At 34.5% G+C, this 10,794-nt stretch overlaps 1 protein-coding gene across 2 annotated transcripts in view; it reads left to right on the top strand.

Moving 5' to 3' along the window:
• Window positions 1-4,500: 4,500 nt before the first annotated feature.
• Window positions 4,501-10,794, top strand: part of LOC106459164 (cytochrome P450 2U1-like) — a 15,061-nt gene continuing 8,767 nt past the window's right edge. For both annotated transcript variants that reach the window (XR_002610520.1, XM_013918757.2), the window contains exons 1-4: window positions 4,501-4,891; window positions 5,743-6,073; window positions 7,454-7,653; window positions 9,729-9,992. Coding sequence is in view for 1 of the 2 variants with exons in the window: in XM_013918757.2 (XP_013774211.1) it covers window positions 4,543-4,891; window positions 5,743-6,073; window positions 7,454-7,653; window positions 9,729-9,992 (1,144 nt within the window). In the remaining variant the exon portion in view is untranslated. The remainder of the gene's footprint in view (window positions 4,892-5,742; window positions 6,074-7,453; window positions 7,654-9,728; window positions 9,993-10,794) is intronic.

Raw genomic sequence — 10,794 nt, 5'->3', positions numbered from 1 at the left:
CGTACGTAACCGCTTGGGTTTAAGTAGCGGTGTATATGTTGAGAGGCATTGAAAGATCCAGATTAAAATCTAGTAAGTTTCTTATAACCTTATGGATGCAAAATATGTTGTTGCTATGATAAACGACCTTCCAGCGTGATGCGAATGTCTTTGATAATTTCCAATCTTTATAACTACATGTAAACTCAAAACCTTTTCTTCTCATTAGGCCCCACAGTCTGCGGACTTATACCGCTAGAACGGGGTTTCGATACCCGTGGTGTACCTTTGTGCTTAATAACAAACAACAACATATTTTCATGAGAACTTTTTCTGTATAAGACTTATAAACACAGCTACAAATGCAGTTTTTTCTCACAGACTTGGAAATATTTTGTTCAACCAAACTTAACCAAAACATTTTGAAGATTCAACTTCAGATGACACAGCCGCTTGTTTTAAAGATATATCCACTTGTGTTTTATCTTTGTTTTTAGATAAGTATGTCTCACAATACTAGAAACGGTGAAAGTTTCAAAGTCACATGATCTTAATAGAGCACAACCAGCAGAAGAAACAAAGAACAAAATAACAAAAAACTAATTATGTTGAACAAAAATTCACCCATGATGTTTATTATGCACAGTGCTGCAGTCAAGCCCCTCCTGCAAACAAAATTCAAGACTATGTTTATAAAAATGTTTTATTTTACAGTGATGAATAAAGAAGCATTAACATCCGAATATGAGTTATGCCGGGGATCATCATGACCGACTGATTTGAACATCATGCTGGAGGATGGATCAATTCAATCCTTAAACCACCGCTGGGTGAGGGTCCCCAGACCGCCCATCTTTTAGCCCTCTCCCCCTCCTAAGAAAAACATTTAACGTTTATAGACTTAGTCGACGTTTTTAGCCTTGTTATTCTCAAGTGTTTTAATTTTTTATCTTTTTTTTTAACCTTTCCACTAACTTAGCATAGATCTACTTTATATTATTACAGCATTGCACGAACTCACTTATCATAGCGTAATCAAATCTGAACGCTTAATTGGCTAATCAAAAAGTGTTTAGTCATTGTTTACAAGAAGTCCAGTTGATAAAATGTCTGGTGCATATGCACTTGTTGTTCTGTACAAATTCAATACCGTTGAATTGGTAGGGAAATAATTAAAAAACTGATAGGAATTATTTTGAAAAAGTTAACTCTTTATTCTTCGCTTTGATATTTCCCTTTCAATGAGATATGAAATAAAATTTTTGGTCATTCAGTTTGACATGATAGATCATCAGATGTTTGATTTCCATAAAAATTAACTAAAACACTACTTTATAACAGTGCTTTGGTCTTATCATAAATAAAATGTTATAAGGTCGAAATTTCCTTTGGTTGTCTTTTTACATAGTGGCCTGTCTTCTTTTTTGAATAATATTTTGCAGTTGGAGATAAATTTACGTATATGATTTCTAGAAAATCTTGGTTTTCTTTGGTATTTTTTTGTACTAATTTTAATATATTTAGTAGAACTAGTCGTTTAAATTATTTTGTTATTGGCGAATCAGAAGTGATTGCACAAATAGCACCAAACTTAGACTGTTAATAGCCATCTTGGCAAGAAAATCCCGAAAACATAGCCTAATTTGAGGCCCCCACCCGCCCACCCCGCTGGTTCAGTGGTAAGTTTGAGGTCTTATCACGCTGAAAATCGGGTTTCAATACTCAAGACGGGCAAAGAACAGATAGTCCATTGTCTAGCTTTATGCTGAAGAACAAGTAAACAAACCTAGTTTGAAAATAATTACTAGCTTATAGTAATAATAATTATATTGTCGATGGAAGCATAATAATTTTTGACATTGACAACGATCTACAATAATGGAAAAAATTGTAATTAATCTATTAAAAAAAAGTTTAATTGAAATTGCATTGCATTCATAAATAAACAATAAATATTTTGTTGTTCACTTTATAGACTTTTTAAAGCTATAATTCTTTAAAGATGAGTGACGTACAGTGACAATCAAGTATTGCGAAATATTAAGCATCACATTTCATGATAATTCTGTTTTTTTTTAATTGGATATCACCTCAAAATTAGATATTTGTATCAAAAAGCAATAATATTTTTTATTATGAAAACAAAAATATCCGATTTTGAACACAAGTTAAAATTTATGTTTTTCTTCCACATGCATATGCACAATAAAACTGCGTAGTTAGTGGTACACAATGTATCAAAAAGATAAGTTAATTTGCTCCATAATGGCTCATTGCCGAGTCAGTCATCTGACCAAAAGCACTTAGATACTTAGTTAGTTTGTAATTAAGCTCAAAGGTACACAACGAGCTATATGTGCTCTGCCCACCGCGGTTATCGAAACCCGGTTTCTAGCGTTTTAAGTCCGCAGACATACCGCTGTGCCACTGGGGGCGGTTAGACACTGCTTAATATCCACTCCAACATTTAGAAACAGAAACCTAATTTTCTTATTAAGTAGATTTTGCACATATGCTGTATTTCTTTTATAATAATATATACAATATTTTATATATTTTTGGCTCGGAGTTGATAACGGAGAAACAAAAGACTGTCAAAGTCTACTGACTCCTTAAAAACAGGAAACGTCAGAGAATACTGATGTTTAGTCCACCATATTTCTTTCCTTTATTGTCTCCCTGTGGATTAGCGATACGTAAACATAGCCCACTGTGTAGCTTTGCGCTAAAGCAGCAGCAACAACAAATTTTCTATTATGTGTCGTAGTTCAACGACAACAATAACAAAATGCATTAGAGGCAACATAAAACTGCACGAAAAAATATCCATGAGTTAACAACAAACGTAGTAATTTTTCAGTTTTCTCAAAAGTGATTGAAAACGGGAAGACAACGTATACAGTTGCGTTGTGATTTATGATGACTTCATACTCACACTACATGTTGATTAAGGGTATAAAAATCAGGTTTGAATAAGTTACTGCAAAGCGTATTTCGCCTTCCATGTGATGAAACTGGTCTCCATACCGAGTTTTCCAACATTGCGCCCATTGGTTTCCTGAACAGCTGAGGCCCGGCATGGCCAGATGGTTAGGGAGCTCGACTTGCTATCTGCGGGTCGCGGGTTCGAATCCCCGTCCCACCAAACATGCTTGCCCTTTCAACCGTGGTGGGCGTTATAATGTCACAGTCAAGCCCACTATTCGTTGGTAATAGAGTAGCCCAAGAGTTGGCGGTGGGTGGTGATGACTAACTGCCTTCCCTCTATTCTATCACTGATAAATTAGGGACGGCTAGCGCAAATAGCCCTCGTGTAGCTTTGCGCGAAATTACAAACAAACTGAACAGCTGAAGTGATTTTTGAAACACCTAGTGAACCCAACTCTAGATATATATATATATATGTTAGTTGTAAAACAAGTAAACTAACACAGTGATGTGTAAAACTTGTAAGCATGTGGAATAGTTAAAATAGCTGTAAAAGATATATATATATATATACTCAATGTTTAGGTTAAACATCCATTGGTCTGAAGTAATTTCCCCTAACAACGTCATATAACAATAGGTGCCCAAGATATATTTCTATCTTGCTAACTTATAGGATGGGCGTGGTTTAGTGGTTAGCGTGCTGGGCTGCATATCGTAAAGTTTAAGACAGTATACGAACCAAACATGGTCTAATATCCTTCGGTGTGTACAGTATAATTTACTGTTTGTCTTGTACGTGTTTGTAAATTTTTTAAGTTCTCAATTTGTCAGTGTTTGCTCAAATTCAGATTTTTAACAATGTTCTTAGTCTTTTCTGTCTTGTTTCTTATAAGTTTATCTTTGTTTTTCTTATGTTATACAAACTTGGAATTCTTAAATGAGTAAATACAATCCTAGATGGATTACCGTATAGGTCACGAAAATATCTCTGAGCATGATATTAAGCCTTACTGTTGTATCTTTCTTCTTGGACACTGACCGTAAAGTTTGTTTCGACATTTAAAAGGATTTAAGGTGAAAATATACATTAAGTATACAACAATGAATTTCATTCAAAATCACGAGCATTGTTGGCGACTCTCTATACTAAACATATTAGAAATTCTATTCATCTTTAAATATTTTTTTATTCACATGGTGTTCGGTATGTCTGCGGACTTGCAACATTAGAAATTGGGTTTCGATACCCGTGGTGGGCAGAGCACAGATAGCTCATTATGTAGCTTTGTGCTTAACTTTAAACAAACAAACAAATCACATGGTGTTTGTGCTGCCACCTATTTTCCTAAGCGTACGTTCCTTATCATATATCATTACTCAGATTATACTGCTCAGCTTTATTCAAAAGGTATAGGGTTTATAACTTGATTGTTAAGTTGTTAGTAACTTTATCACTGTTTTAAAGAGAACCGTACACTGTCCTAATCACAACAGCTTTTGTCCACCTATCTTGGAGAAAACACAACCTAGTAGAGTCCAAACACCACGTGCTCAGTTTCAAGGACAAGCAAGCAAATAAAACTAACGTTAAAGCCACAAGCTTAACTGATTTCACGTTGTCCTTCTCCCAAGATGATCAGTGGGGTGCAAGAATATATCAGTTTTCCGATATTTATTATTACTGTTGTAGTCGGTCTTTTGATTCTCCATTTGTTGAAAAGCAGGCCCACAAACATACCGCCTGGTCCCGTAGGATTACCCTTTGTAGGATACTTACCATTTTTGGGTTCTGAGCCTCATCTTACCCTAAGAAACTTAGCTGAGAAATATGGGGACATACTAAGCTTCTCTATTTGTGGAAAAACTGTTGTTTATTTGAACAACTACGAAGTTATTCGTGAAGCGTTTCTTAAACGAGGGGATGAGTTTGCAGGGAGACCTCAATATCCAAGCTTTTTTAGATGGCTAACGGACGGCACAGGTAAATATTAACTGTTTACTTGTCAAATTTGTAATGTTCACCATACTATAAAGGTAAGATGAAATTAGTTTCTAGGATGGGTGAATTACATGCTTTAATTATTAAGTCACTATTTGAATGTTTTACCTATACATGTGAGTTGTATATAGGAGTGTTTCTGGAATAACGTAGGGTCGCGGGGTGTGTGTGTGACAACTGTAAAGATGTGAATCGCCAAAAACTATTAACAGGCGTGCTGATATTCCAGTAATTTTAGATCTTTATTTCAGGTTTTCATATTTAAAGCATTTTTGCACCACATGCTTTTTTTCGCATTTGTAATAAAAGAAATTCAACTATTAATTAATGGGAGTTATAACAGCTTCCAAACTTCTAAAGGTCATCAAACGTGAGTTGAAAATTGTTGATTCTTAAAATGTTTTTTAGGTTGCAATTTTTAATATTTTTTTTGCAACTGTGAAACTAAATCTATAAGTTGACCTGGAAATACGTGCCTTACATAATTACAAGTAAATTAAGCGACCATTAGTACGTTATTCAATATATTTAACGTAATCGATCTCTGTTTATAACAAATTTGACTGAAATGTGAATTAGCCTCGAATCAAAAACAAGATCTGTTTTTATTTATACATAATGGTTTTATGAAGTTAGTTGAACTACGAATACTATAGATAGAGAAAATAGTTGCAGATTTCACCCCAAAATGTATTTTATTTAATCTGGTTCTTTTACCAAGTTAATTATATTTACACATTTAAAAAAAATAATATCGTTTATTTTTCCAAACAGCTATAATGAAGTCTTTCAGTATTCGATTACTTAATTAATAAAGCATTTTTGTTAAATAGGTATCATTCAGGACGAAGGGAGACAATGGCAGGAACACAGGCGTTTTGCTCTCCATACTCTCCGAGATTTCGGCTTTGGTAAGTTAAGTTTGGAAGGCCGTGTTCAGGAGATTACCAAGGACATCCTCAATACCTTGAAGGAGACAAAGGCGATGCCCTACGACGTGTCCACCCTATTGGCTAACAGTACAGCTAATGTAATAAGTAGTCTTATGTTTGATAAGCATTATGACTACCAAAATCCAGAGTTTCTACAACTTCGGAATTTAACGCAGACGTTTCTTTACGCTATACCTGGACTCGGTTCATTCATACCAAGGACTTATATGAAGTAAGTTAATCTATACATAATAATAAAAGGGCGTGTCTGTGGGTCTCTGTGTGACCAACATAGCTTCTAGAAACCTGAAATTTTGCACCAATACTAGGTGGACCCTGAGGGTGTGCACCTGGGTATTACTTATCTTATCCACATGCATCTTTTTCATGAGACAAGCTAGCGAAAAACCACATAGAAAATAAGTGGTTCCTTATATGACAAAATACTAAGTGGACCATGAGGGTGTGCACTTGGGTATTATTACTTATCTTATCCACTTATGAGGCAAGCTAGCAGAAAACCACATAGAAAAAAAAAGCGTTTTTTATGTTTCTGTGAAATAAAAAAAAATATTTTTGACTATTCTTCTATGCTAAAATACGTTCAGAGTACACACACTGACATGGTCATCTAGAATGTATCAACCTATTAACCCAAGCGAAGCCGGGTACTTTCGCTAGTATATATATATATATGCTAAATAATTACATTTCGATTAAAGCATCCAAATACACACATATATATATATATATATATATTATCTTTTTATCCTCATACTTAAATTCATATATCACTACATGCATGAACAGGTAATTGTACAGAAACCGACTTGAGTAGTTGTCTTATGTGAGTGATTTGTTATTTACCCTCCCCCGCAGTGGCACAGCGGTATGTCTGCGGACTTACGACGCTAGAAACAGGGTTTCGATACCCGTGGTGGGCAGAGCACAGATAGCCCATTGTATAGCTTTGTGCTTAACTTCAAACAAATAAACAATTGTTATTTACTAAACTTCCGACCCAGAAATTCCCACAAACTAGCGGGGCCAAACTTGGGGTGGTGGTAAAGACCTTTCTTGGGGGAGCTATAGAAATAATAATCGGTACACTGAGGCTTCTGTGAATCTTGACGGGGTCCTTTGACCCCCTTCAACATAGCCCAGGATTTAATGCTTGTATTCATAATAGACAGTTGTAAGCTTTTTCAACATTAGAATTTGTATTAAAACATCTTTGTTGCAAGAAAAGTCAAATGATGCTAGAAGTACAACGATCATTAGTGTTTTATTATTATTATTTTTAGCCTTAAAAAGAAATATCTACTTGCTACAAAACGGACAGATGATAAAATATGATAAAAGTGATGACTTTTTGTAACAGATGTTTGGGAAACGAAACTAAATATATCTTAAGAGTAGAAAATGAATGTTTGTTATATATATTTGTTTATTATTGTTATTCGTACTGTTTTGTTATGCAGTTGTTGTGTTTTCTGTTCGACCATTATTTCAAACAACAACAATAGATATATAGAAATAACTCGTGCATATAATTTATGTACTATTTAGAAAAACATCCGCTAACAAAACAAAACTTATTTTTCTTTTCCAGCTATTTGCCATCAATTCTGCTGCCCACTTTTAAAACGATAAACGGAGTTAAGAAGGAGTTTCACGAATTTGTCGAAAAAATCATCCGAGAACACGAATCAACGTATCAAGAGGCAAACCTTCGAGATTATGTAGACGTATACCTGGAACAGAAATACCGAGCAGAAAGGGAAGAAAGGATAGATGAGAGCACATTCACGTGCAAGTTTCACTCTAACTTTTATTTATATTCATAACTAGTTACTGTAAAACGTTGTACCCAATTTTATTGTATATACAATATATTTAAATCAATAATTTGGGAAACTAAAATTTCAAGGCCTGCGAATTTAAACTTCGTAAAAGTTGTTTTGGTTTTAATAATGGATTTTCCATAGTTCAGCTATGCAGTTATCGAAAATAATATTCATTTTTCTATTACGTAAGGATTTTTTACAAATCGGGAAGAAAAAAACTCTTACTTAGATTAAATTATTATTTCGTTTACCACATTTTTTTATTATATTTGTTAACAAAAATACAAACAAACTGAAGAAAAGGGAAGAACATTGATGTCACACGAATATACATCCTCATTCATCCTGATTTTTGTGTTAAATCTACGTCTTTTTAGTCTCAAATTTACGTGTTGTGGTTTTCGTTTTATGCATTGCATTATGATGTTTTGTGAAAAATATGTACGTGATGAAGAAAAATGGATATCATTTTCGGATTCAGTGTAGAGGAATTACTGTAGAACATGTAAACATTTCAAGAGTCAAGACAATAAAACCATCGCAGGCTCTGTGTAATTTAAATCTAGCAAATGCTACAAAAATAGTTGTCGACGTGTTTCGTTATAATGGAAATCTGTATGTATATACCTGCGATAATTCCATTGGTTGAAAGGTAAAAAGCGCCTAAACTGATTAATGTTGTATACCTATAACGTCCGTACTAGTTTCGTTATTTATTTCCATACGACTAACTGTATTATTCCCGCTCATTTCTAAGACTGTTTTTCCTCATATGAACTGCCATACTATCTCGCGCACACTGGTAGCTTTTATATTGATTGTGATAAAATGTAACATCTAGCTTCAAATGCTAAAAATAACCTATATAAATTAAATTAGAAACATCAAAGCAAAAATATTTTATCTACAAACAATTCAATAATATTAACTAAACACACACATGTATATAGAAACTTACATTTAAGATATAGAGAATTGAGCATAGATTATCTAATCAAGTTCTCCTGTAGTTAACGCTCCCATGGGTTGTGGTTCCCCGGAGGAACAACGGTAAATTTATGGACTTACAACGCTAAAATACGGGGTTCGATTCCGTGGTTGACACAGCAGATAGCCCAATGTAGCTTTGCTCTAAAAGAAACAAAAGTTGTGAAAATGTATAGAAAGAAAGAGTTTGTTTGTTGGGTTTTGCAAAACCCGTCAAGGGGTTTCTTCACTAACCGTCCCTAATTATGAACCGATAGAGTCTAAGGAAGGCAGTTAGTCAACACTACCCACCGCCAGCACTTCGGCTATTATTTATCAACGAATAGTGGGATTGGCCTAATTCCACCAGTTGTAATACTAAAGAAATGAATTATCTCCAGACATCTATATCTATATAAATAAACGTCAAAAAATATATATATGTGTGTGTGTGTATCTGTTTCTTATACGTTTCTTGATCAATCAGCACCAAACCTGACACAGTGATACAGGATGATATGAGGGAGGTCATGGGGTGAGGGTTGGACCCTCTTCTAATTTCATATCTAATTTCAGAAAATCATCCCTAAACATTAGAATGAACTATGTAACCACTATTGTTGGAATTCTTGAAAACAGTATGTCTTTCTTTCTTTTCCTTATTGCTACTTTTATCTATTTTTATTGCACCTTTAATGTTTAGTATGTTAAGTAGAAAAAACAAAAGCACAATTTCCTATCTTTTGTTAAAAACGAATGTTTATTTCATTCTTCCAACGGACGGGTACTCCAGCTAGTAAAAAATATAGAAAAAGCAAATCTAAGAAGAAGTACAATCGTGAATTGAAAGTAAACAAAAAGGGGGATTGAAGAATTGTTATTGCTAAAAGCTGAACAATGAACTATCCGTGCTGTGCTTATTGCAAGATCCCAACCATTAATTTTAGCTGTATAAGCCCTTAAGTCTACTACTAAGCCACCGGGGGTACGGCTAACCAAAAAAGAAATGAAATAATAAAGAAATGTTTTTGTTTGAATTTCATGACTATTTTCAACCAATTTTTCTCTAATTAGTGAAACGCTTAGCAGCCATTAGTTTGAACATGTTCCTTGCTGGTACTGAGACTACGTCCAACACCCTCTACTGGGGAATGAAGTTAATGACCTTCCACCCAGGAATACAGGACCGTGTGTATAAAGAGATTGTAGAAGTTGTGGGAAAGGAGAGACTTCCTTCCATGGTTGACCGCAATAACATGCCTTACACAGAGGCTACAATAATGGAAATTCAACGATTTGCTAACATTGTACCCTTGGGGATTGCCCATTCAAATCCAGGTAATACTCTTAATCTTTTCCGACATTTCCTTTTTTTACAGATATTTATTGTAATCAAACTCATCATTATTAAAAGAGGAATAAAAGAGTAAAGTGGGAAATAAAATGTTAATTAAAATATTTCTTCTTGTTGTTGGTTTTTAGCGCAAAACTATACGATGAGCTGTCTGCACCCTGTCCACCGCGGGGAATCGAACTCCGAATTTTAGTGTTGTAAGTCCATAAAATTATCACTGACCCACCAAGGGACTAAAATTCTTGAATTCACAAATATTGTCACATGGATTAACATTAGATACGGAGCTGGTATCTATAGCACTGTTGCCTGGATAATCGACATAACTATGAAATTAAAATCTACTTTCTTACAATATCAAAGAGGAAACTTTTGGCTAGAAAATACAAATATGTCTTGCAGTTATATTGGTTTGGCTATCAACTTATTTTTTGAGTAAAATATGTTTATAGATTTTTATTTGATCAAATACTATAAGGTCTGTGTGCGATTAGAAAAATAAAACATCGTCCTTTTCACGTAAAAGTTTCTAACAAAATGCTCAACAATATTAATTAAATGAGGTAAATAGACAAGGCATTCTCATATAACTGCATCAGACCACTACAATTATATATATATATATACGGCCAGGCATGGCCAGGTGGATAAGGCGCTCGACTCGCAATCTGAGGGTCGCGAGTTCGAATCCCCGTCCCACCAAACATGCTCGCCCTTTCAGCCGTGGGGGCGTTATAATGTGATCGTCAATCCCACTAAAAGAGTAAAAAAGTAGCCCAAGAGTTG

Source organism: Limulus polyphemus, unplaced genomic scaffold, assembly GCF_000517525.1.
Source record: "Limulus polyphemus unplaced genomic scaffold, Limulus_polyphemus-2.1.2 Scaffold570, whole genome shotgun sequence".
Taxonomy (NCBI): domain Eukaryota; kingdom Metazoa; phylum Arthropoda; class Merostomata; order Xiphosura; family Limulidae; genus Limulus; species Limulus polyphemus.
The sequence above is the reverse complement of the archived record's forward strand: the minus strand, read 5'-3'. Positions and strand labels throughout refer to the sequence as shown.